The sequence below is a fragment of the Penicillium taxi genome, assembly GCF_028828555.1.
Source record: "Penicillium taxi strain IBT 34144 chromosome Unknown utg000001l_segment0_segment0, whole genome shotgun sequence".
Lineage (NCBI taxonomy): Eukaryota > Fungi > Ascomycota > Eurotiomycetes > Eurotiales > Aspergillaceae > Penicillium > Penicillium taxi.
Window position 1 is genome coordinate 1,120,804 of NW_026643203.1, and position 25,303 is coordinate 1,146,106.

The 25,303-nt window shown below is 45.6% G+C and overlaps 12 protein-coding genes across 12 annotated transcripts; 4 read left to right on the plus strand and 8 right to left on the minus strand.

The window, feature by feature from the left end:
* Positions 1-449: 449 nt before the first annotated feature.
* On the minus strand, positions 450-1,491 carry N7495_000410 (uncharacterized protein; the record flags this gene model as incomplete). Its single annotated transcript, XM_057203080.1, has 2 exons — positions 450-954; positions 1,025-1,491. The coding sequence occupies 2 exons, from the start codon at positions 1,489-1,491 to the stop codon at positions 450-452; spliced, it is 972 nt and encodes a 323-aa protein (XP_057067153.1).
* A 704-nt stretch (positions 1,492-2,195) lies between these two features.
* Positions 2,196-3,165, minus strand: N7495_000411 (CTD kinase subunit gamma; the record flags this gene model as incomplete). The annotated part of the gene is made up of 2 exons (XM_057203081.1): positions 2,196-2,933; positions 3,007-3,165. 2 exons carry the CDS (start codon positions 3,163-3,165, stop codon positions 2,196-2,198), a joined length of 897 nt encoding a protein of 298 aa, XP_057067154.1.
* Positions 3,166-4,382: 1,217 nt separating this feature from the next.
* On the plus strand, positions 4,383-6,004 carry N7495_000412 (YagE family protein; the record flags this gene model as incomplete). The annotated part of the gene is made up of 2 exons (XM_057203082.1): positions 4,383-5,871; positions 5,928-6,004. The coding sequence occupies 2 exons, from the start codon at positions 4,383-4,385 to the stop codon at positions 6,002-6,004; spliced, it is 1,566 nt and encodes a 521-aa protein (XP_057067155.1).
* Positions 6,005-6,887: 883 nt separating this feature from the next.
* N7495_000413 (uncharacterized protein) lies at positions 6,888-7,791 on the minus strand (the record flags this gene model as incomplete). The annotated part of the gene is made up of 2 exons (XM_057203083.1): positions 6,888-7,232; positions 7,312-7,791. The coding sequence occupies 2 exons, from the start codon at positions 7,789-7,791 to the stop codon at positions 6,888-6,890; spliced, it is 825 nt and encodes a 274-aa protein (XP_057067156.1).
* Positions 7,792-8,413: 622 nt separating this feature from the next.
* Positions 8,414-9,594, minus strand: N7495_000414 (putative mitochondrial phosphate transporter Pic2; the record flags this gene model as incomplete). Its single annotated transcript, XM_057203084.1, has 4 exons — positions 8,414-8,465; positions 8,525-8,648; positions 8,710-9,372; positions 9,462-9,594. 4 exons carry the CDS (start codon positions 9,592-9,594, stop codon positions 8,414-8,416), a joined length of 972 nt encoding a protein of 323 aa, XP_057067157.1.
* A 563-nt stretch (positions 9,595-10,157) lies between these two features.
* On the minus strand, positions 10,158-11,744 carry N7495_000415 (putative C6 transcription factor; the record flags this gene model as incomplete). Its single annotated transcript, XM_057203085.1, has 3 exons — positions 10,158-10,922; positions 10,983-11,636; positions 11,685-11,744. 3 exons carry the CDS (start codon positions 11,742-11,744, stop codon positions 10,158-10,160), a joined length of 1,479 nt encoding a protein of 492 aa, XP_057067158.1.
* A 1,412-nt stretch (positions 11,745-13,156) lies between these two features.
* N7495_000416 (uncharacterized protein) lies at positions 13,157-17,905 on the plus strand (the record flags this gene model as incomplete). Its single annotated transcript, XM_057203086.1, has 4 exons — positions 13,157-13,414; positions 13,477-16,011; positions 16,067-16,297; positions 16,361-17,905. The coding sequence occupies 4 exons, from the start codon at positions 13,157-13,159 to the stop codon at positions 17,903-17,905; spliced, it is 4,569 nt and encodes a 1,522-aa protein (XP_057067159.1).
* Positions 17,906-17,995: 90 nt separating this feature from the next.
* On the minus strand, positions 17,996-19,150 carry N7495_000417 (PRCC domain-containing protein; the record flags this gene model as incomplete). The annotated part of the gene is made up of 1 exon (XM_057203087.1): positions 17,996-19,150. The coding sequence occupies one exon, from the start codon at positions 19,148-19,150 to the stop codon at positions 17,996-17,998; it is 1,155 nt and encodes a 384-aa protein (XP_057067160.1).
* Positions 19,151-19,885: 735 nt separating this feature from the next.
* pkaC (cAMP-dependent protein kinase catalytic subunit pkaC) lies at positions 19,886-21,301 on the plus strand (the record flags this gene model as incomplete). Its single annotated transcript, XM_057203088.1, has 4 exons — positions 19,886-20,485; positions 20,542-20,795; positions 20,847-21,221; positions 21,274-21,301. The coding sequence occupies 4 exons, from the start codon at positions 19,886-19,888 to the stop codon at positions 21,299-21,301; spliced, it is 1,257 nt and encodes a 418-aa protein (XP_057067161.1).
* A 448-nt stretch (positions 21,302-21,749) lies between these two features.
* On the minus strand, positions 21,750-22,137 carry tim13 (protein translocase subunit TIM13; the record flags this gene model as incomplete). Its single annotated transcript, XM_057203089.1, has 2 exons — positions 21,750-21,959; positions 22,018-22,137. 2 exons carry the CDS (start codon positions 22,135-22,137, stop codon positions 21,750-21,752), a joined length of 330 nt encoding a protein of 109 aa, XP_057067162.1.
* A 395-nt stretch (positions 22,138-22,532) lies between these two features.
* Positions 22,533-23,835, plus strand: N7495_000420 (legume-like lectin family protein; the record flags this gene model as incomplete). Its single annotated transcript, XM_057203090.1, has 6 exons — positions 22,533-22,628; positions 22,685-22,708; positions 22,798-22,868; positions 22,931-23,012; positions 23,086-23,346; positions 23,407-23,835. The coding sequence occupies 6 exons, from the start codon at positions 22,533-22,535 to the stop codon at positions 23,833-23,835; spliced, it is 963 nt and encodes a 320-aa protein (XP_057067163.1).
* Positions 23,836-24,174: 339 nt separating this feature from the next.
* N7495_000421 (uncharacterized protein) lies at positions 24,175-25,197 on the minus strand (the record flags this gene model as incomplete). The annotated part of the gene is made up of 1 exon (XM_057203091.1): positions 24,175-25,197. The coding sequence occupies one exon, from the start codon at positions 25,195-25,197 to the stop codon at positions 24,175-24,177; it is 1,023 nt and encodes a 340-aa protein (XP_057067164.1).
* Positions 25,198-25,303: the final 106 nt, after the last annotated feature.

Sequence of the window (25,303 nt, forward strand, 5' to 3'; positions counted from 1 at the left end):
GCCTTAACCTTCCAAGATACGGGACTCTTCTGTGGATACATACTTATGTACTCTATTTTTTCTACTCTATTTTTTCAACTTTAAGATACAACCTAAAGCAGCACGTCTGATTCAAATCGAAATATCCGACACTCCTAAGCCTTAGAGGTCTCACTGAGGATAGTGCCCTGGTGAGAGTGAGAGTGAAAGTGTAGGTATACAGTTGGTTTGAGTCTACTACCGCCTGTCGATATCTTGAATCTCATGAGCTAATCCATGACCTTAGGGTAGGCAGGTAGCTTACTCCAAGTTTTTGAAGTATTTTTACTTTTCTTTTTATTTTATCTTACATAATGGCTACTATGGTAACCAATATAGCAATACAATCAACACTCTAAAGCATTACTGAATTTGGACAAGTAAATTTTCGCTAATATGCATAATGTCAAATGATAGACTGATAACATATTTCACCGGCGTACAAATCCAGAAGTACCACCTGCTGTTCTTCGTAGTCCGTTCACATGTCCCGTACTTCGCTGTCCCTTAAGCCATGTATCCTTCACATTCTTTCCTGACTTGGAAGCCTTGGGGGCCAAGACCGGCTTCGAATTTTGCTTTTTGGATGATGCATCAAGTACACGAATAGTAACATCACCAACTTGCACATCCTTGGGTGCTTTATCCGACTTTTCAAGGAAAAGCAGCTTGGTCGACTTTTTCGAGGTAGCAAAAGGATCGTCTACTGGGGGTGTGAGGGGGCGGGCAGCCGGTTCGGCGTTCAAAATGTCATCGGGAAGCAGTGCAGGGAGAGCCCGTCTTCGTGTCTCTTGTGTGGATGATCCTTGCAGAGTGGCGGTGCTGACAGAGAGGAGGTCATCGCTGATAACAGGAACATCCTTCTTCGTTGACTTCGCTTGAAGTTTGCGGCGCTCATCCAGCTTTCTTCGTTTTTCCTTCATCAATTGTTCCTCTCTGCATCCGATGTTAAAAAAAAAATACAAAGTTTAAGCCAATACTGGGTCAGGAAAGAAATCTCACGTACAATTTCTTAATATTTTCTTGTTTTTTGGCCTGCTCCTTCATCTTGAGGAGCTCAGAAGCGTTGTTAATCATCTCAGGCGCATCATCATCGCTGTCATCTTCTGAGTCATCGGAATCGACTATCACAGCAGGTGTAACTTCAGGCTGAGTAGTTGGTACTGCAGGCTCTTCACTTCCAAAACGAATAAGCTTGCTATTGGATGCTGGTTTGTCCTCGTCATCTGCAGCTTCTATGCTATTTTTTTTTTGTCGCTTGCTCTTTTGGGTACTAATCTTTTCAGCTTTGGCTGGCTGCGCCTTACGCTTCCCTTGATTGGCAGTATCATTCGTCTTCGGCACATCGGGGGCCTGCTCCGCAGCTTCGTGTCTGGCAGTCGCCATGTTTGAGCCAGCAGAATTTTCCAGATTTTCTTGAGACTCTTCACGTGTGAAGAGTCCCTTGGCGGCAGTGACTATGTTTGAGAACATAGAGAGTATAATTGTCAAAATTGGTCCAATATGCGGAGGAAAGTTTGCTGTGTTGGATGTCACAGAGCCAAAAAAAATCACTCGGTGATAAGATAACCCGGGCGGGACTCCACCCGTATAAGTCTTGGCACGATAACAATTTTTACTTATCTAGCTACGGCTCTTCATGTCTGACTTCAACTCGAAGAGCAACTCACAAGAGTGAAGTTTACCCGAGACTACCTTCATGGCTACCTAAATAGTACTACTGTATGCTTTTTTTCTCCGCATCTAGGCCATCGTGACTGTGGCTGTCAAACCGCTTCCAAGGAAGGTTTTACCTAGGAATATTCCCGGTCTCGATACGTCATATAGTAGTCTCTAATACCTAAATACTTAGACATCTCGGTAGTTAACCTTGGAAATACGGGTTCAAACTATCTTAGAAGGCAAGAAATTATTCTCGTTTTATTTTTGGCTCTAGTAAGGTCAGTAAGCACAAGCCCACTGAAGACTCGAACTGTAATGAACTCCGGAACATTGGAGGTCAACATATCTAGGTATATACCAACTAAAACCTTTCAGCCCAAACACCAAAACCACCCATTCCGTTTCATGAATCATTTCTTTGGAGACCTCATAACACCACAAATGTTGAAGAATCAGCGCCGACAATTTGAGCGCACAAAATCAGTGAAAATCATAAGATATCGTCTCCGTCACCGTCAATTTTCTCCTCCCTTGCTGCTCTCCATCCAGGTCACGCGGGCTGCATTCGCTTGCGCTGCGGTCTGCTCTCCATCGGGTTGGGGTTTCTGCATGTGGTAGGATTTCATCCAGTGAGGTGGGGCTGACTCGCACACAGCGGCCCCTTCTCCATCAGTCCACAGAAAGCGCTGAGTCTTCATGTAGGCCTCACCATAAGCTCTAGCTGCCTCACATGCATCGGCCTCCTCTTTCATTCTGATATAGTCATCTTCCACAAACGGAACCGCTTCATCCCAAAGTTTTTGGAATTCTTCATCATCACCACCAGCGACAGTCCACATACTTTCTCGTAGACGTTTATTCCGCTCACGGTCTTCTTCGATGCGCTGCTCAATTTGGCGTTTGTCGAGGCGGACAGCCTTGTTTGAGCCTGACTTTGAGAGGTTACTGTCTCCCAGGCCTTCTTCTTGTTCTAGGTCAAGATGAGTGGGATGAGTGTCTCGATCCTTGAGAGCTGCATCGATCTCGGTAACAGTCTCAGAACTGAGAATTCCCTTCGTCTTAAGGCTGATCAGGATACGACGAGCATGCTTGACATTAGCTGCCCCGGTCCCGTCAGGTGGGACAACTGCATCAACAATTCTGAGAATATCGCGTTGAATCATTCGAGTGTAGGAGGGGTGTTTTTCTTTAGTGGCCAGGTCGCAGAGGACTTCAATGAAGGACATAATGTTGGCTCTGGTATTCAAATTATTCTGTAAATTAAAGAATTATTACTGTGTTAAGCGTAGAGTTGAACATAGATTCAACAAAATGAAGGCATCATACCTTCTCCAGTTGCTCAAGAATGCATGAATGAAGATCCTCATCCAGGTCGCGGAATCGAAGGGCATAATGGGCAGCTTTTTGAGATGAAGTGACAGAAGCACTAAGGTGTTGAAGCTGCAAGGTGAAGCGCATTCGCACTTCAAATGGATCAATCATCATCTTGGCCAAAAGCCCCTCTAAATACTCGATGAAATTGTGACAGTGAAATGTGACCGATATTTAACTCTTATCAGACTACTTCGTATCAGCACGTGATATATAGTTACACAAAAGAAAGGTATACCACTCTTACTGACTCTATAGTAGGGAAAAGTGTCCTTATCTTTGATTTACACTTGAATTCCTATAAAAATGTGAAGACTATAAGATTATACCTTTTTGTTTTCTACCATATTCGACGCATCTCTGCCAGCCACTTGATGGAAAGCGATTTAAGTTATCAACAGCACTTTCGAGGACTTAATAATGATATCTCTTATTGGGCTGGCGAGCCTATAATGAAGGCTGAGTTTATAACGGTAATTCACCCTATACGAGAAGACCTTTAACCCACGAATCATTCGAGACTCTTTTAAAGAGTGTGGTATCCTGTAGATAGTAATAAGGTCTTAAGTAAGCTCCCTAATCAGCAGGATCATGACCTTATAGTTAACTGTTACCGAAGGTGGTCTTACTAAACTCCCTAAAGACCCGACACCATCTCTGCCACCGTCATCGTCTAGTATCGAAGATACTCTTCCAAACCCCACGAAAACGCTTTAGAAGAGCCAGGAGAAGCTACTTACGCATATAGATCTTCTTACACCGAAGCTACAGAGGAGGCTTACACGTCTCTGCTATCACTCCTGATTACTCCAGGAAGAGCTTCAATTATGTAAAGATACAGTTAAGCATATCAGGGTTGCTCAAGAACCACTCCGCCGCCCAAAAACTAAACGACAGCTTAAAGGACTTCAGGATACTAGTATGTTACGTGTATGTGATTCAAGTCGCGCAATCACAACTAGGAAAGCTAAAGAAGATGCGGTGAAAGAGAAGAAGTGGATAAAAGAGTATAACAAAGGATATGGTTATGAGCCACAACAACAGGATCAGGAGGAAGAGAAGGAGGCTGAGATGGAAATAGAGGAGGAAAAGATGAGAGATAGATCAAGAGAACCTGACCATCCTTCATTAGTGGCGGCGATAGAGAGATATATACTCTCTATTTTGAGCGGATGCGGCGTGAGTGTATAGTGGTCGCAAAGTCACTGATAAGGATTAATAAGGTGGAGCTCGCACGTGCAAAGCTCCAACCTTCCAAGAACCTCTGAAGTCACGGATTTTCTCATCTTCGCTTTGATTCTCCCCAGGAATCGCCTGGCTCAGATTTGACCATGGCTTCCGCAGAAGAATCTCCATTGCTGCCAACGCAGCACAATACATCCCCACGGTCCAATCGGAATTCGCGATCAGTGTCATTTAACCCACTGACGACTATTAGTATATATGGTGGCACTGCCTCGGATTCCACTATTGGCCCACTGACAACCGGCTCTCCCCCAGCTCATAACCTCAATGCACATGGTACAAGTCCCCGACCAGCCAGTCAGCCTATGCTCTCTGCATTGAATAGCAAATTGCGTCGCCGCAACAGCCACGGCGCTCCCTCCGCTCCTCCGAACCCAACGCCGGTCGCTTCTAAGATTGGACCGCAGCGTACCACAAAAAAGGCTCAGAAGTTGAAGCTGCTACCAGATCCGGTGACCGCAGAAGATGAGGAATCAGATACCGATTTTCCTCGTGAGGTCTACTCACAGATCACTCGTATCAAAGAGCCTGCTGCTCGAAGCCATGCCGCACGACTGGGAAAGGCTGACCGCGACCGTATTCCTCGGGTTACTGCATACTGCACAGCCAATTCCTACAGGCTAGAGGGCGTGATCAAATTCCTTAAATCTAGATCCAAAACCCGCGGCGCAAATCCCAAGCTTTATGATGAATGTGTCTATTCTCCATTTGATTATCAATTTGAAGAAAAGCAGAATGACATCAGGATTCACCTTTCTGCAACAGGCAATGGTTATTATGGAAGGAACAGCGAGCGCCGTTACTCGGACAGCGCAGTGGAGGTCGAAGATAAGACAACATCCCGACGAGAAGATTTGATCGATTTCCATGAGGAAGCTGGGCGCGCTGGAGATTCCAGCACTGATCACCCAGCCATTACTCCTCAGTCTGAAGAGACATTCGAAATCGACATTACGATCCACACCCCGGAAGTCTTCCTGTTCGACTATGGTACAGTCGTCATCTGGGGCATGACTCCTGCTCAAGAATCGCGCTTCCTGTCTGATGTGTCGAAATTCGCTACCTCAATTTTGAGTCAGGATGATACACAGGTCGAGAATTTCAACTTTTACTATGCGCGCGAATACCAGGCAAGAATTTACAACGATTTTATCTCTCTTCGCGATCCACGAAACCACATGACCAAGCTAGCCATCTCGCATGCTATTTCGCAATCAGTCAAGACTTCTCTATTTGAGGACCTGTTGTCCACAACCATCGCCAATACGGCACCGTTGCCTACGCAGATTGCCGATACTGGTACCGTCAACCTTACGCGCAAGGAGATCAATATGCAAATTGGAGAGTTGTTCATCTTACGGATCAACATCCATCTGCAAGGATCCGTTCTTGATAGTCCGGAACTGTTTTGGGCAGAGCCCCAACTGGAGCCTGTCTACCAGGCTGTCCGAAACTACCTGGAGATGGACCAGCGTGTTAATTTGCTCACTGATCGATTGGATGTTATTGCCGATCTTCTTGCTGTGTTAAAGGACCAGCTTACACATCGCCATGGCGAATATCTCGAATGGATTGGTAAGTACTAAGCTGCTTTTTTTTTTTTTTTTTTTCAGTGATTCTAACCTTTTTAGTCATCGCCTTGGTTGCGGCCGAGATCGTTGTTGCATGTATCAACATTCTTGTTGACATTTACGCCGGCGTGGACTAAGTCCTCAAAAACATCATGCCACAACATTCTACCATCTGATATTGCTCTATCTCGTCGCCAATTCTTCAGATGTCAATAATTGCCCGACTCTTTTCATCCCTACATCATATTCATTACGACGTCAATCTCGACAGCACCAATCCTTCTCAATCAATCTACCCCAAAGTCTGCTACATCTTGTTCTCACTCTACTGAAGAGGGCATCCAATACCAAGATAAATTTTCGGCCGCGTTATGGATTTGTATTGGAGTTTGTCTGTCTGCTTATTTCAAAATACAGAATCGGGGTTATGGCGTCTAGCCTCTAAATGTACGGCCTATTTCTTGATTGCATATTTTATCAAAGCATCCATATTCATTCATTCTCATGCCATATTTTCTCTGTGTACGTAAGTACCATTGACAAGTTCTGAGCACATAGTTCAAGTTCGAAGTCTTTGATTGCCCGTATCATCTGGGCAGCTGTAAGCCCATATCGACATAGTCCACGGATAAAGCAAGCCATGTCCGCTGCATAAAACACATTGCACCTAAAGCAGATGCGAAAGAGTAAAATACAATCAGACGCGACCAGAGACAAGAGATGTCAAAAAAGACATCAAGATAAAAAAAAAAAAAAAAAAAACAAGCAATTGACCAACATCGGAGACCTTTCATCTTTTAGTTTGGTTCTCGGGTATGCATGTCCATGTCCATCGGCGTAGTAGTAGTATCAGCCCTTTCGAAATTGGGAAAGAGAAATATCCTAGGCACGGCTAGGACATATGAAAAAGATGTGAGGATAAAAAGACACCAGGGAAAAAAAAAAATTCAGGAAGAAAGGATATCAGGATAAAGAGACTATTGGGATAAGAATGAAAGGAAAAAGCAATATCGAAGACTTTTAGACATCTTCCATTTTTAGGTCGCGGACACCCACATCCGACTGGGTAGCTCCCGAATCAGGGTGTACAAGTTCCAATTGAGCTTCGCGGTTCTCGTGGCTGTGCGAGCTAGCTGCAGCAGGAGTACTCTCGCCATCGTTGACGGTACCATTGCTACCGCCCTGGACTCGGAAAGAGGAGGAGAGATCCTGCTGAGTCGGAGCAGGAGCAAGACGGGGAAGGGCTGGGCCGGCATCTCCGTCGGCGTGCTCAGCCGAATTTTCGTGGCCGGGGTTATCATCCTCGCCATCGGCGTTCGCATTGGACTTGCGAGAGCGCTTAACGCGAAGGGGTCGTTCCTCGGGCTAGATTATAACAAGTTAGCAAAAAGATCAACACTAAAAAAATGTGGGGGGAAATATTTTTGCGATATGACACATGAACCTTGTAGTGTATCCATTTGGTAGGATGCTTAGAGGTCGTGGTCGTAGTCTCAATCACCGCCGCATCATCATCTTCGGGAGATGAACCTACAGTGGGAGGCTGTTCCACGGAGCTACCCTCAGACTCATCATCGAGGTGTACTCCGTTTCCAGCACGAGCAGCACTACCGAGGCCATTGACAGAAGCAGCATTGGACATCAAGGCAGCGGCGCGGGCACAAAATTCTGGACTTGGGTTACCAGCTTCCGCTTCCTCAGTCATGCCAGTCACTTTGGCGAGTCGTTCAAGCAACAGACAGGACTCGAGGCGCATTTTCTGGATGTACTGGTGACCGCGACGGTTCCGAGTGCGCATAACTTCATTTTCAGTCTCGATTTCATTCAGACGTTTCTTCAGTTCGATACATTTGCGCTTGTAGGCAATTTCGACGCTAGGAGGGTTTGCAGAAGGGCCTGAAGGGGGTGGGACTGGGGGGTCCATTATGCAGATGTGTTTTATCGAGTCTGATGATTTTGGTGTACAGAAAAGAGGAACAAAGGGTCTGGTAGGATGCTCTTATATGATCGAGTAAGTAAACGAGGTTGTTTGGTTCAATGAAAAATGGTAATAATCTGCGATAGTGGAAGAGAAGAAAGAGAGATCGAGAGGTTTGGAGGTGGGATAAGTAGAAGGGAAGAATTACTTGTTTTGACTTGGCGTTCAAAAAGCGCGTGGCCTTTTTAAGTCAAGGTGGATGCTGTTGGAAGGAGGTTCTAGCTCGAGCCTATCCATTGTTTCTGCCGCCATAAACAGGGCGGTGACTATTAGTAAAAGTGGATCCGTATAGTTAATTCGTAGTAAATGGTTGATTATGGAATTGATTAATATAGAGGTATGGATCTATGTACAGATACCTGATGGCATTCTTGTCAACCATATTCTACAGCATACATGGGTAGGTATAAGAAAATAAACACCTGGAGACCAGTTGACTGTACCTCTTTTCAGACCTGTAGGCTGTGAAATTAAGCTACATCCATGGATATGTTGTAAGTATGCAAGGTTGTATCTTTGCGATTAAACTATCCACAACAAAATATCTGCTATATCAATCAAAATCAATTTAATGTCCACCAGTGGTGGGAAGACCCAAGAACACCTTGAAAGAATCATAGCTGCAAGTTTCACAAGGTCAGCACAGCACAAATATAATAAGACAACAATTTCAACTTACATGAGCCATTGGAATCCAGTAAGTGTTCCAAGCATTAGAATTCGGACAGGTAGGCCATTCCACAAACCAGAGAACCCAATTTTACCATAGATTCTCGAGGTAGCAGTTAAAGCACCTTCACCAGCTGTTGGCAAGACAAGTCAGTATCGGACCCTTGGTATTGTTTAAAAAGGACATAAACTTACCTTTACGATCAGCATTCAGTTTGCTCACCATAACATCGGCAGGGTGGCTGACAATGGCACAGAAGATACCAGCAATGTATCCACCAAGGAAACTGACTCCAGTCTGAGAGATCTGGCTCAACTCCTCTTTGGGCTTACCAATAATCTTGTAAATCTGCTTGACAGTCTCCTCGAAGGTGGCAAACTTAGTCATAGTGTAAGGGATCTGGCGGGCCCACAGCGGGTAAAGACCCTTATATAGACCACCGAGACCTTCCTTAGCCACGACGCGACTCCAGCCTTGACGGAGGTTGTTGGCAAAGGGAGGAAGAGTTGTCTGCATGCGAACCTTGATCGCCTCCATTGGACACAGAGCCATATCGGCGAAAAATTCAGCTGAGGCACTGGCTCCTAGGAAGACGAGAGTTTGATTGCCTTGTGGGAACAGCTGGTTTCCGTATAGGTACTTGAAGTACTCGTATAGACCATACTTGCCGGCACCCTGGAAAGAGTAGCCAAGGAAGGTGGGCGACCAACCGAAGAAGATGCCCTTTACACCCTCCTTGGCAATAATTGAGCGCCATGCTTGGACGTTTGAGGTATAGATCTTGGGATCAACCTGGCGACGGCATTTTACCAGATCAAGCGGTGTTACAGCAGTATGAGTCGGTCCTATAGGAAGAGCTGTCAATTACATTTCCCGCAGCCGATATGTATATATACATCAGATTTCGCCTACCACAAGCTATAGTAAAGACGAATTGGTTAGCAACTGAGAATTTCGTAAAATAACAAAAGAGAGGCAATACCGATGACTCCGCCGAGTGCGCAACTGAGGAAATATTTGGTCGAGTTAGGTTCGATCTTTCCAAAAGGAAGAGTCCGTTCTTGTAAAGATTGAGACATGGCTGCTAAAGAGGAAATACAAGCAAAAAAGATAAAAGATGAAAGACAAACCGAAGAGGGGAGATTGAGGAATGGAGGAACGAAGCAGAGTGAAAGAAGAAATATGATATGCTGAATGGCGTCAGAGCGAACTACTTATCCTTCAGCTATCAAGGACGGTAGCGGCTAGACCGGCATTAGACACAAATGGGGCTGGCTTATCACTGCACGATCCGTCAATCACACTGAATTATATGCACCCTTGGACATCGAGCCTAGGAACAGTTGATATGTACTGATATCAAAATATAGCTATCAATATAATTACAAATATCCATCAATGGTCATCTACAATTATCTGAAAAGTCCTGATTACATCAAAATCTTGCGACTCACTGGAGTAGATCCATGTATGACGTCACGGTACGCCAATGCCGTAAACTCCGGATTTTGTATAAAAACCAAGAAAGTAGAAAAGTAGAATATCTACCGTGTTTCAACATGTTCCCTCCAAAATGCTCACATCATTAATCAGATCTGACAGATCCCATGCTATGCACCTTACTCCGTAGAACAACATCTCTTCAAACATCTCTGGATTTGGATTTGTGATTGGAAGACAAGGGCTCAGTCTCGCGCGCCAAAGTCAGTGCCAGATTAATACCGAGCGTGGATCCAATTCTATAAAGGGTAGATTGGATTTGCGCTATTTGCTCTGGTGTCGGCATGCCGTTGGATAGAATATACCAAAGGGGCCAGAGCAGCCCGTACCCTTGACCAGAACGAATAGATCTGCCGACTCCAGGCTTGGTAGGGCGACCAAGGATGTCAACATCGGCAAGGGCAAATGGAAGAGTTTGGCAAACATCTGTGGTCAATTCTTGGATGATGGCATTGGGATCTGACTCCTCAATCTTTGCCACACATGGGTCTGAGGGCCTTCCACTCTTTTGAATGATGGATGTGAGGGATCGGCCCAGATCGAGCAGAACATGCTGAACCATGATGCGGACGGCGCGGTAGTAGTTCCAGACTATGGCCTTCGCGATACATTTATATGTGATGAGGAATTCGCCGTTATCAGAATACACATTTAAAGGCAACCAGTTTTCATGTATGTGTAGTGGCCATTGTAAGAGCTCAAAATCGCACTCATGACTTGTAGCAATCCAGGACCTGATGGTCTTTTCATGGGGCGGGCTGGTTGCAGACTGCATATCTCTAAAGAGTTGGCTAACACTGCATGTAGCGATCATTAAAGATTCAACGGGATTGTTCTTGTCCAATAACCCTTGAATCCAATCAATATCATGTCGAGGCTTATCTCCTAGCATAAGAATTTCAACATACTAAACAGCTAGTTGTTAGCATCGGATCCTTAAAAAAAGGAATAAATGAAGGAGCCGTACGGTTTGTATGTAGGCGAAGCTGAACATAGCTCGGCCCTGCTGGTCATCTAATTGATTTTCGCCTCGGACCTTCATCAGGAAGTCAAAGCCAGCCGTATGAGAGCTCAGTAAATTATTGCGATCGCTTGTAATATCCTCGTAAAGAGATAATAAAATAACCGAAGCGAACGTCTCGTCCTGGGCTGCCTGGGTAGGCGAGGATACTGCCAACTGAAGGGACCGTAAAGCTTTCCCGTAGCTCTTACGTGCCTGGACCATCAGCGAAGGTGCATGTACGGCATTAGCGAAAGTCATGAGCGCCGTGGCATTGACCGCCGATATAAGACCCGAGGCCGGTGGTTCCTTGATATTGCCGACATGTACATACATTCTGGGCAAATATTCAAAGTTGCCCATACCCTCCTCTACACCTGGGTCGATCGTATACTGATCGAAAAAAAAACAAAGTGCACGTTCTTCCCATGTAGAATCCGCAATGGAATGCAGTGTTAAAGGATAATATCGGTCCATGGCTTGGGGCTGCACGGCCCATTGAGTTTTGACCTGGCGTTCGACCTTTTTGGTCTCATTTCGAAAGACTGATTCAACTCGATACCCAGGACATGGTTTGCCATGTATAGCACAATTTTTACACTCGGGTCGACCTTCATCGCACTAGGAGCTATTTAGTATCGAAATGGATCACTGCAGATAATTCCGTACCTTGATCTTCCGCTTGCGACACAAGTGACATCCAGTACTTGGTTTTCCACCGAAGACCATCTTTCAGGTTTTTACTCTGATCCTCTATGGATGTACTCCGTACTGAATTGATAATCAATTTCACTTCAAGGTTGGGCGGCGTGCTTTAATTATATTGTCCCTACTTAAAAGCGACTGCGCTCCTTGGAATTTCGGGGTTCAATAGGAGCACTGGCCGTCAACATGCAAATCGACTTCTTTAGCTGGTCTGTTGCGTATTCCCATGTCCTCGGGATACAAATTTGCAAGAATAAATTGAGGTTGAGTGCCTTGGAGGTATTTTTTTAGTTGTAAGATCGTATTAGATAAGATGTTATCAACCAAAATTTGATTTAATAGGTTAACTAATGACTAGTTACCAAAATGGGATTAGTCAGTGTGAGTCAATGCTGTAGCCTAGGTCTATAATTAAATGCGCGATTCAAATACGATATTAGATCATTGAGTAACTAGGTAAGAACTAAGAAGTACTGCGAAGTTGCATTACTATTAAGACTACAGTAATACCCCTACATAATAATACATTGGTGGTAAGTGGTTCATATTGTTAAGCCCAGAACAAGCAAAACAAGGCTGAGGAGTGTCGTTTTAGCGTATACCATGGTGGAGTATAATATACAGCTATGACGGGCTTAAATCTCTGACCGCTTTTATAAAACAGTAATGCTTTCCAATAATAAATAGCTCTGGTTGGCTTTGATCTATATAAGAAAGTACTAAATATTTTGTATTTATTACGATAATCTTACTCTTTAGTCTTTCTACTGTACGACGTAGAATACGAAGATGACCAAGGCTATCCCTTTATCACCTCATCTGTAGCTCCTTCTCCTCTGATACTATCATCTCCACCAATTAACCCCGGCAACCTTAGTCTGGATGAAATGAAGCCGGATAATAAGTTGAAATCATGTCTTGAGACTCTTAAGATGCCCTCTTTTGATGTAAAGACCAACCTTAGACACTTGATTCACTATGTTTGTTATTCAGTACGTATTGATTAAAATGGGTTCTTAGGTTTTCAATACACCTTCAAATAATATTCCGGAAGAGAAATTCTGCCAACTTTTATATTTTGAGTACATGTTCAAAAGAATTTGGGAACAAGAAATTAGGTTACATAACCTGATCCCTTGCAAAGGAACTCGGTCAACTCCCAGGTTTGCCCAAGTAAAGGTTTGTACAGATGGGTAGCTTGCCTTCAAACAGTCCAAAGTTCCAAGATGACCGTGGAACGGCTTATGAGAAAACAATGTAATTTTTGCCAGCTAAAAACCATCTATCTAGGTAGTCAATACAAATCAGCCTCAGCTTAAATATAGGAACCCCGCACGGTCAGCACGCTGCACACCAACTGGGCATAAGCTGAAGCCCCTCAAATTCGAATTTTGCATTCCAATCTTTATCATATCATAATTATCATAACTGCCAAAATGGAATACAACCAAGAAGAAGACCCGACACCTAAAACAATTGCAGAAATCTGGGAACATGTGAAGGAGGAGTTTGAGAGATGTACTGAGGAGAGGCTCGAGCCAACAACCGAGCGCTCACTAAAGACACTTCGCCGAACGATCGAGAACAACCAGTTCGCCCAGAATACTCGTGGAAAGAAAGCAAAGGTGGCTGGGCTGAAGATTCTCAAGTTTGTACAACTCCTGGGTGGAGTAGCATCCCAGGGTGCCTCACTGGTAGGTACTACCACCATAAAATCGTATGAATACACTAGTGGCCTAACAGAGACTCTTTAAAGGCTTTCCCACCTTCTGAGCTTTGCTTCAATGCATTGTCTTTGCTGCTGGATACAGTGCAGAGAGTTGCAGGTTACGACTCTGTCATTGAGGATATTTTCCTGAAGATTGAGCCCGTTCTATCACAGTTCAAGATCTATGAGAAGATCGAAAGGATCGAAAAAATCGATGAACAGCTAGTCCTCACGATCCACAGGGTCATGAGCTGCTTTGTAATGCTATGTGCCAAATGTACCAACTATAACAAAAGCAAAAGTCATCGATGGCATGAAAGGGGCAAAGCAGCTCTATTTGACGATGACACCACAGCCGAGCTACAAAACCTCAGTGACTTAATTTCGAGTCAGCGTGATATTCAAGGTGCTGTAACCCTTGGATTGGCTATTGAGAATCGTCATTACCTTCAGCAACTTAGCTTACTTAGCGAGACGCTCCGACAATATGTAGAGGATATCTGGGAGCAAATTGGAGATTTGATCGCTGCTGAACAGGGACGCCAATTGGCACAGACGGAAAAATATCATCTTGAGAAGATCAAGAAAGCCCTTGGAGTAGATGACGCTCAGATCTCGAACTCAATAGATCTTTGTGAGAATCTCTGGGAAAATTCTGTGCAAGACAGTGGTCATTGGTTAATACAACGAAAAGATTTCATTGATTGGAGAGATGGAGATGCTGAAACAAGCCCCTTGCTTGTTCTGAATGGCGATCCTGGATGTGGGAAATCAGTCATGTCGTCGGTTATTTTCCATCATTTAAGCGACAAACAATTCCAAGACGGCGGAGGCACCTTGGTAACTTATCACTCTTTCCCAATAGCGACTGGAAAGACTGGAGAGGATGTGAAACCTGCAATAACAGCACTTAAATCTCTCTGCAGACAGTTAGCAGCAAAAGATTCCGCTTATGCAAAATGCATTGCCGATAGTTTCAAGGCTCCCGCCAAAAACAGCAAATATATCCAGGAAGCGAAATGTCGTCAGCTTTGGGATGACCTCAGGCTTGGGGTTCCGACACAAACAAATATCCATTTCTTGCTCCTGGATGCTGTTGACAACTTACCCCAAAACGATTTTCAGGAGCTCACTAAGATTTTTAGGAAAATCGCCGCGGACAAAGGTGGAAGGACTCGCATTATAGTGTCCGGGCGACTGCTTCAGGCGAAACTTTTGAGTACAGGCACAGATGAGCTGCCCGGAACTTGGATTAACGTCAAGGAACATAACACGATAAACATTGAGAAATACGCAAAAAGAGAGATTGAGAGAGCAGGTCTCTTCCAAATTTGGATCGACGTGAAGAAACGTCTTGTCAGCCGGGCTGAAGGATCATTCATCAAAGCCCAGCATGATATAGCAATGATCAAGGACAAGGTAGCATCGAAAGCGACCAAGGAGGCTATCATCACAGCCTTGGATGAGAAGCGAAAGAGTCCGAAAGACGTTGTTAAAGATGATTTGAGGTCTCTGTGGATATCTCTCCAGCCTGATTTGGTCGATGAGCTTAACGAACTTCTGCTTTGGGTTCATTTTGGGCCTTACTACTATGATGTGGAGCAACTCCAAGCCATTCTGCACCTGCGCCAGCGACCAATACCCGTTCAACCACTGAGTGACCGAATTGAAGAAGAGTATTCGAAGATTTTCGAGGTCAAACAAGACAAAGACATCATATTGAAGCATTACATCAGAGGCTGTGTGGTCACCAAAGAACGAAAGAAGCAAATATCCAATGAGAAAACCATCAGCGCCACGATCAGTATCGCAAATGCGAACAAGGAGACCGTCCAACGTTTCTTCTGGGAGTTAAATCGTTTCGCTGTCATGGATGAATTTAATTTGGTCTCCAGATTAGAAAAGGCTAAAATCCAAATCAATAAGACAGATTCATATATGATTATGCTGAAAGCCACATTTTCATTGCTTTTCAATCCTCCGAACGAAAAGACAGATATTTTGGACAACACATTGCTGGATGGGCTTATAGACATCTTGAGGTTCTTATATCACGGAAATGATTCCAAGCCCGAGATCGCTGGAACTGATGCAGAATCTGCAAGTCAAACTGCCGAGCTGTCTACCGAAGCAGACTCTCAAGAGCAGCATATCAAAATTGAAGATAGCACCGAGCTTGAAACGGACAACATGAGTGAAATCAGTACCGACGATGCAATCGAGCTCGGCATAGCAGAGGAAACAGAGCTAAGTGCGGCAGAGAAACAAGAGATTGCACAGGGAATTTTCGATCTCTTCTATAGCCCAGAATTCCTCACAGAGCACTGGGATAGCAAACAACCTATCTCATGGATACAAAACAAAGATGATTTAAAAGTATTCTGGGACTGGCTGGGAGACCCCGAGGCCACTAGCAAGCTTCGACGAGCAGAGCGGGATTGGCTTGATTCTGTCAAGAAAGGCCCAAATCGAACAAGAAACTTACTCGCTCCTTTGATGAAAATTATTGCCAGCGAATGGTTGACGAAGAGAGACTGGGATGCTGTTGGTGTCTTTTGTACTATCTCCGACACACTTATAATGGTATTTCTGTTGCCTCAAGCCTTCTCATGTTCCCCCAACTGACTATGCTTTGCAGATTTCAGAGGATGATCCGCAGCCGAGTGATTTCGCGCAAAATCAGGATATTTTGGATTATATGAATGATGATGACCCTGATGAGATACCTGTAGCATTGATAAAGAAGGCTGGAGAATGTTGCAGAGAGCTTCTGAGTATGACCCAATACAATAGCATCTGCCACATGCGGCTCGGCGACACATATCGAGAATTGACCCTTGATGCAGAGGCCCTCGAAGAGTATATACAGGTAATCTCTATCAATTCTGACTTGGTTCTAGTCTAGCGGAGAAAATATCTGACAACAACATAGGCAATTAAAATGATGCTGGAGGCAAGAGCATCAAATGAAAGCTTTGATGAGGATGCACTTCATGACGCGCTTCTCAGTGCCGGGAAGTTGTCTGAGGAGGACGAGCTTAGTTACTACCAGCAAGCAAAGACCCTTGATCCGAAAAGCATAGACGTCCAATACGCCATCTTGAAATACCACATCTTGAAAGCGGAGTGGAAGGACGCAGCTTCTATTCTCATTGAAATTGCCGGCTTGAAGGATGATGATCACCCGGATCAACTCCTTAGCGTTCTGGAAATGATCATTGAGGAACGAAAGAACAACCTTGACGACAACAATCTTTTCAATTCCCTCATCTCAGTTGTGTCCAGTAGACCAGATCTCCAGCGAGTACTTACAACGTGCATGGACTTGGCAATCGCAAAGGCTCGCTCGAAAGAACGCTTTGATCACCTTGCTATTCTTCAGCTCCAAAAGGGTATCGCAGAATCCCTTTGTGACGATGAAAATAGTGTTTCAAGGGCGATGTCTTGTTGGGAAGATTGTTGGTCTCTCGCTAAGTTGAACAGCGACAAAGACGGAGAGAAGGTTTTCAGAACTCTTCTCACACAGGCGGGTGAGCTTCTAAGCATGTATCATTTCGACAAAATGCACCTTCATCCAGAGAAGGATGTTTCATATCATGTGATGAAGATCGAGGAGATTATCAGACTTCAAGCCCTGAATGGAACAAACGGACTGACAAAGGCAAAGTGCTATCTAGCTGCTCACTATACACGAAAAGGAGATCAAAGCCGTGCACGGGATATCTTCAAGTCAGATGTGATTACCGCATTCAACATCTTCGCTGATGATGATCCCGCAAACGACTGGATAGCATATAGCAGCCTTGCTTCCATTCTAACGCACTGTGGAGAAAAAAATGATGCTCTGATGGCCTATGAGCTCCTTCCGTATAAGTACCTTGATCGAGATATCTTATGCACACTCCTGAGCTCGGAAGACGAAATGGAAGACGAGGCGGGTACCAGGATTCTTGCAATCTACAAGGCGTATTGTGACAAGGGGAAAGACGACGACAACGAAGCCATAATCAAGACATTACTGAAAGATGCAACTTTGATCGCTAAAGAAGTTTCTTCGGAGCCAATTTCTTGGGGCAGAGCTTTGGCTGTACTTGAAAGCATGAATGCAATCTTTGAGAAGGACTTTCACTGGAGGTGTGCCATCTGCGGTGACATGTATGGCTTTGGTTCTGATTTATATGCTTGTCAATTCTGTTTCTCAGCGAGGTTTTGTGAAGATTGTCATGGAAACCTGTGCTCTTCGAAAGGTCTTGAACAGCTGACTTGTCGGGGCACGCATGAGTGGTATCGTCTACCATCATGGGATTTGAACAGCCTTCTACAAGCTTATCGAAAACAGATCAATAGTGGATCGGACCTGAAAGTGGACACGGCCAACAAACTTACCACTACTGTGAATGAATGGCTTGGGGCCTTGTGTGATAAATGGGGGTTAAAGAAGGAGACTTGGGGTTTTGCTCGAGTCGAAGCTACCTAGCAGAATAGCATGTACCACTCCGTTGTAAATTGATTGGATGCCACACAGTAATAGGTATCAGTAAATCAGAAAGCGTTTCGCGCAGAAAATCTACCACCCATATCTGGAGCCTGCCTCCTTCTTGTTTCTTCTGCCAGCGGCAAAGCTCTCCTCCAAAGCTTCCTTTTGCGAGCTGGCTGCATGGACCAATTGCTGAAGAGTGTGTTTTCCAGGAGCAATGGAACGAACAGGGTTATGCTGAGCAGCTGCCAGTTCGCTCTGGGCAATATTCTGGTTTGAAATGTATTCTTGATCTGTGTTGAAAGTAAGGACTTTCGCCCCAGCAGATTGTCCGCTGCGTCCGAAAAGCTGTCGTCTATCTGCGCGAGATAGATTAAGGTCATCTGCAATTGTGTCTAGCGATTGAACTGGGGCACTGGCGGGAATTTCCGAGGAGGGTTCCATCATATCCGGTGCAGGATCTGGGCCCAAAGATGGGTTCTCCGTTTCCGTATGGTATACCAAGGGCTCATAGCTTCCAGTTACTGATGAACTGTTCTCTGGCTGGAAGCTCGAGTCCTCAGATGACATGGAGAAGAGACTAACTTTTGGTTTTGGCGGGGCTGGAGCTGATATTTCGTTCGAGTCGGATGCCTGTGCGGGAGGCTGCTGAGGTGCGGGAAGGGCAGTTGCAGACGTAGACACGATGGAAGTTGTCGATTGAAATGCAGAGGTTGTGACTGTTTTCTTCTTTGGATGGACAGCCGAGAGTGGTCGAAACTTAGAATTGCTCATCACCTTCACCAGCCCGAGTGGAGTCATCTTCCATCCACTGGTGTCTGAATTGGCGCTGTCTGGCGTAGGCTTCGCTTTATCATTAACAGGGTTGGTGGGCGTTGAAATTTTGGTCGCTGGGTTCTTTTTAAGCTCCGAGCGATCAAAACTAGGCTGGGATCCAGTCTTCAGGTTGGCAGATTTGCTGGTTGTTGGAGCCTTTTTTGGAGCGGGTAAAATCGAATTAAACCCCGAAAAAGTACCACTTGCGCCGCCTCCCAGACGAAGCTTCTTACGCGCAGGTCCATTATCGGCATCGGCATCATGCTCGGGTCTTGTTTCTGGAAGAGCAACACGGATCTTGCGTGGGTTACTGCGGTCAACTTGAAAATCGGCTGAGTTCAACTGTTTAGATTGATTGACAGAGAGATCAGGGGTGTTATTGGTTTCAGCATCTGAACTCTCGGAGTCAGAGTAGTCCACTAGAGCCATGGTGAATAAAGTGTGGGTGGGTGGGTGGGGAAGAAACAAAGGACGGTGCAACAGTTGGGTTACAAGTGATAGACCGATTGCGATTATGATGATTTATGTGACACCTAATATATCAGGTGTCGAAACAGACTGGTCTTACCTAATCATCGCCCCCCTTCCCAAACACGCTAGTTATAGTTAAATAGAAATGGAATCAAGGATACCGTCAATCATATTCAAATGGAGAATTGGATCGCGTTCAAAGTTTTCCGGATGCGTTCTTCATAGTTCTGTGACCCAGACAAGCCCAAGTATATCTCAGTGAGCCGAGATCTATGTCATAGCGTCATCACTATAATACCGAGTTTGAACAACTACTCCGTACTATAGCATTCTCGAGTTAATGGAAAAGTAATTGAGATATGAACTGAAGATTAATTGAGACTAAGATGTTGTCATTGAGTCCTAATCGATGTTGGTATCAGTATATCAAGAGATATTAGTTTCCAAGTAAATTGATAAGGACAAAGAGAGAAATACCCGAATGTACTCCGTAATCTAAGGATGAAAGCAAAAGCAAATCAAAAGTGAGCAAAAATTAAGTACTGAGGGTGGAGCTCTCATTAGCTCCCGACTCTGTGTCTTCCTCTCCGTTCACCAAATACCCTGCGTCATTCTGCCCCGCTACTTCCCTCCGGACCAAACTCTCTCCTTGATCTTTCCCATTTTCATATGTCGCTTTAATACTCCTTCTCCATGCCTAGCTTAGGAGGATTGTTGAAAAAGAGGCGAACCAAGTCGCAGACCTTGTCCAGCGAACTGTCCGCAGCCGACCCCAATCATAATACCAACCCCACGCCCGAAAGGCACGCCATGCAACCCGCCGTGACGTCGCAAGGATCTCCGCACGCTGACCAGCAGTCCAACAATGCCGCCAGTATTAACAATATAATAAATTCCCCGGCCAATTCCCAACAGTCTACCCAGCAGCAGCAGACTTCTCAACATCAGCATGGCCAACAGCCTACTACTCGTCAGGAGCGTACTACAAGAGGGAAGTACTCGCAGGAGGACTTCCTTCTACAGCGCACTCTAGGTACTGGTAGCTTCGGTCGAGTTCATCTTGTTCAATCCAAGCACAATCACCGCTTCTATGCGATGAAAGTGCTCAAAAAGGCCCAGGTCGTCAAGATGAAACAAATCGAACACACCAATGACGAGCGTCGGATGCTCAACCGGGTCCGGCACCCGTTCCTAGTGACACTATGGGGAACGTGGCAGGACTCGCGAAACCTGTATATGGTCATGGACTTTGTGGAGGGTGGTGAGCTATTTAGCCTACTGCGCAAGTCACAGGTGAGTTTTATTCAACTCAACACACTTCCAGATGGGGGCTAAACCTATGTCATTAGCGATTCCCCAACCCGGTGGCCAAGTTCTATGCTGCTGAGGTTACTTTGGCCTTGGAATATCTGCATCAGCACCAGATTATTTATCGTGACTTGAAGCCTGAGAATCTTCTCCTCGATCGTCACGGTCATTTGAAGATCACAGATTTTGGTTTTGCAAAGGAAGTGCCCGATATCACTTGGACGCTGTGCGGTACACCCGACTATTTGGCTCCGGAGGTGGTTTCCTCCAAGGGCTACAATAAATCTGTGGATTGGTATCTCAATTAAACTGTCTCTTTCGTCTAACCATGTACTAACTTCTATAGGTGGTCATTGGGTATCCTCATCTTCGAGATGCTGTGTGGATTTACACCGTTCTGGGATAGCGGGTCTCCAGTGAAGATTTACGAGAACATCCTGCGAGGCAAGGTCAAGTACCCGCCATACCTACACGATGATGCAGTGGATCTACTATCTCAGCTGATCACCGCCGACCTCACCAAGCGTCTGGGTAACTTGCACGGTGGACCCTCGGACGTCAAGAACCATGCCTGGTTTTCTGAGGTCACGTGGGACCGACTGGAACGGAAGGATATCGATGCTCCCTACATTCCACCTATTCGTGGAGGTCAGGGTGATGCCAGCCTATACGACAAATATCCAGAAGAGACAGAGCACTATGGCATTGACGGGGAAGATGCGTATGTTATTCTTACCGATATTCCCGAATCACTTTTTCTAACAACTCCCCAGATACGGCCACCTTTTCCCCGACTTCTAAACGGGCTTGTACAAATTACAATGACATGAAAGCCCGCGCGTTAGGAAGCCGAGTGGGCTTTTCGATTTGGCCCTTCTTATTGGCGTGTTGGCAGTAGTCGCCGTGAAAAACTTGAGTGAAAGTAGTAATCATGTACGGAAATCCTTTTTTCCTGCAATCGGAATCATATATAGTAGCAATTGGGATTGAATTTCTTGTACTTTTTTTTTCTTCTCCTGTCTGTTTTGACTTGATATACAGCCGGGCCATATGCTTCAACAATGAAATCCTGGAACCTCTATTTTGCAGTAGTTCCAAGTCGGCTTGTTACCGGACCTCCCAAAGATCACGCCCATTAACGTTGGAATATACACGGGGTACTCGGCAATTCCTCTCTATTCTTACACAAGACTTTTCAAGATCTTCGCTTTCCTCCGCTCTGTGCTTGATGACATCGAGTTCACCTGCTTTACAGGCCAGATCCCAGCGTGGCAATGGCAGAAGCATCAGCTCCCATACGCTTGCTCTCCACGCCGACACGAGAAATATAAGTGCGACTGGTAATGTTCCACATGGCGATGTACTTCTCCATGCAGTTAGACAGGCAGGTGGTCTCTCCGGAAGACAGGGATGATCCAGGAGTTGGAACACATGATTTGAAGCAGTTCTCGTTGATTTTCTAGCATAACCTGTCAGATTGAAGATATCGGATGAAGTATAGACGAATGGTGACGTACAGTGATCAGGGCTCGGGCATTGTTCACAGCGGCCTCCTGCTGGAGCTGCTGCACTACGGCGGACTTGATATCCTCGGAGGTGGTGGGAGCAGAAGAAGGTGCGGAGCCGAATAGAGACATGTTGATATGTGTGGAAATGTGGTTTGATGGATAATCAACGAGGAAGAGCTCGTAAAAGTTTCCAGATTCTCTCAATCGGCAGCTTCGACTGCGCCACACACGGAACTGCGCCACAGTCAAGCCACAGCCGATGTGGACAGCTTACCATATTTACAGGCTCAAATCAACTTTAGCTACTTATTATTCTAAACTCGACATCCTTGAGCTCCCACACCCAAACTCGGCCTTCCATTCACTTCGCCCCTCTTTTGCCGTTCTCACTGCTCATTTGCAGTTTTATACTCTGGGCTTATCGGGTCCTGGAGACTTGAGATTTCCCCTCAATCCCCTCATTGAATCACACCCACAGACTTTCCTTGATCAACACTTGATTTGTGCATTAATTACACTCCAACATGCATCTTCCAACCATTTCTTCTTTGTTGTGTCTTGCTGGCTTGATTTCTGGGTTCGTCAATGCTTATGATGATCCCAATATCAAAAGCATCCCGGTATGTTTACTTAATTTAATTAAACGGGGATCCACGGTACTAATTATATGTTATAGCTCCGAACCCACAGTCTCTCTCCGGTATGACTCCCATAATAGCGTGTTTGCCTCGCGCATTGCAAGCTTCCCTTTCCACCTACGTCGAACACCCTTGTTGACCGCTTCAACAGCCATACCTAGACTCGGATTTCCAAAGCCGCTGGTTCGACTTCGGAGGGGATACAGTTGTCCGAGCTGACAAGTAAGATCTTCAATTCAACACTTAGGCTTTGATCTCTATACTAATCGTATCTTGTGTGCTAGGTATATACGTCTCACAGCCGATCGACCCTCGCAGCAAGGATGGATCTTCTCGCGCGTACCTCTGACCGCGACCAATTGGCAGGTGAGCATAAGCATTACACTTGAATTAATCATCTCGAAGGATTCTCGAGCTTAAATATTCTTCTCAATCTCAGATCGAGCTCGAATTCGAAATACACGGCAATGGCAATCTACACGGTGATGGCTTTGCTCTTTGGCTCACAAAGCAACGCGCTACTCAGGGTCCCGTCTTCGGATCAACCGATAAGTTTGAAGGTCTCGGTATTTTCTTCGATACGTACAAGAACAACCGTCCCGGCGTCTCGTTCCCTTATGTCATGGCCATGATGGGTGACGGCGAGACTACCTACGATCAAGCACACGACGGCAAGGGAAACGAGCTAGCCGGTTGCTCTGTAAGAAACAAAATGAAATCGTACTCACGTTTGGAAACTAATTTAGCTCTTCAACTTTAGGCCCGCGGCCTTCGCAACGCCCCAGTCCCCACCAAAGCCCGCCTCACCTATTTCCAGGACAAGTCACTGTCCCTAGAACTGCAATATAAGACGGAGGACACCTGGGTCGATTGCTTCCGACTCAGTGCCGATGAACACAAGATCGCCATCCCCTCTGTCGCATACCTCGGTCTCTCCGCTGAGACAGGTGAGCTCAGTGACAACCACGACATTGTCTCTCTCAAGGCCGACAACCTGTACTCCGTCAGCCGTAGCAGTGGTAACCGAGGCCCAGACACCCGTGGTCCCAACCGTGGCGGCAACTCCAAAAAGAAGAGTGGCAGCTGGTCATGGTTCCTCTTTAAGATCGTGCTGTTCTTTGGTGCTATCGGTGGTGGTTACTTCGGCTGGACAATTTACCGCACCAAGACGCGGTCTTCGCGTTTCTAGGGTCTAGGTTTTCAATTTCCCATCGTTTATCTGGCGAGCAACTTCAATAAATTAACAAAAAAAAACAAAACTAATCACAATATCCTGTCTGACATGGTTTGAGTTAATCGTCCTGGCTTTTCGAATGAATTGTTCTTTGCATAGCCTGTTTGTGGATTCATCATGCTTTTTTGCGTTATTTTTTGGCTGGGAAGCTTTATTGATCTATATTGAAATGAATTCAGTCTGCATAAAAACTGGCTTAACTAATGCTTGGGTATCATGCTGAAATAGACAATAAAGGAACACCGTCCTTTCAGTACGCCATCATATGCTGTGTAGTAATAAAGGTTTGTAAAATCAGCTTTTTCGCTCGCGCTCCTCATTCCACATTTGGTCCACAATCTGGAAAACCTCGGTCACACTGCGCATGACCAGATCATCGATTCCCAGAGCACTATAGCGATGCTGCATCTTATCCGGGTGCCAACGCACGCGCTCCGCTTTCAGGGTAGCCAAAAGATCCGAAGTAGGTGGCGCAAGGCACATAAAGTCTCGGACAGCGTCTGGGGTAACATCCACTCTTTTCCCAGACTTAACAGGCCAAAAAAGCAAATTTCGAAGTGGTGTATTCTTGGGCGCATCCTTGTTATCATGAGTCTGATTCGATGTAGAAGCGTGTAATTTCAACTTCTCTGCGATGTCCTCCCATTGTGCAAGGTAGGCGTTCCAGATCCCTTGCCATGTCTTCTTCGATTTCCGCTCCGCACCCCGTCGCAAACTATCGTCCATGGCTTGCTCAAAGTTCATACGCTCACGTTCCTTTGCTCTTTCATAATCGGCCCTGTTCTTGTTTGCTTGGGCCTTTCTCTGCTCTTCTCGTCGACGGTTTTGTTCTGCCTCTATGCCTTCGCGCGTGCGCTCCCACATTCGCGTGCGAACATACTCGGCGTACTGGTCGTCGGTCATTTCTTCTAATTCACCATTAGGTCCCTTGGGAACCTGGGGAACAGCATAGTTGTGGATTGGCTGGCCATAGATGCTTTCCCAGTAAGCGGCGCCTTCATCATCACCTAGCGCATCGAAGAGGGATTCGCGAAATGCTGCACCGGGTGAGAGCCCCCTTGGTTCGTTTTCGAATGCTGTGTTGGAGTCTTCATGGTGATATCTTGGACCACGGGTTTTTCGAGTTTGAGCGTGATCTGAATATTTCCCATCGTCGAGACGGTGTCTTTTGCGACGGCTTCGGTCTTCGTGCTTTCTTGAGCTGGAAGAACTGCGCTTGAATCGGAATTTTCCTTTGCTGCGAGTTGCTTCCGAATTCTTTTCTGACGTCAAGGGGGTTTTGTCCTCTTTGTTGATATTTGGATCAATGCTCTCCATCGTGGAGAGTGATTTGAGTAAGGTTGAGGTCTACGTGAATGTAGAGGAAACTCCAGAAGTAACGAAGATAAGATCTTATCGCCCCACCTGCGGATGCCTGAATTTC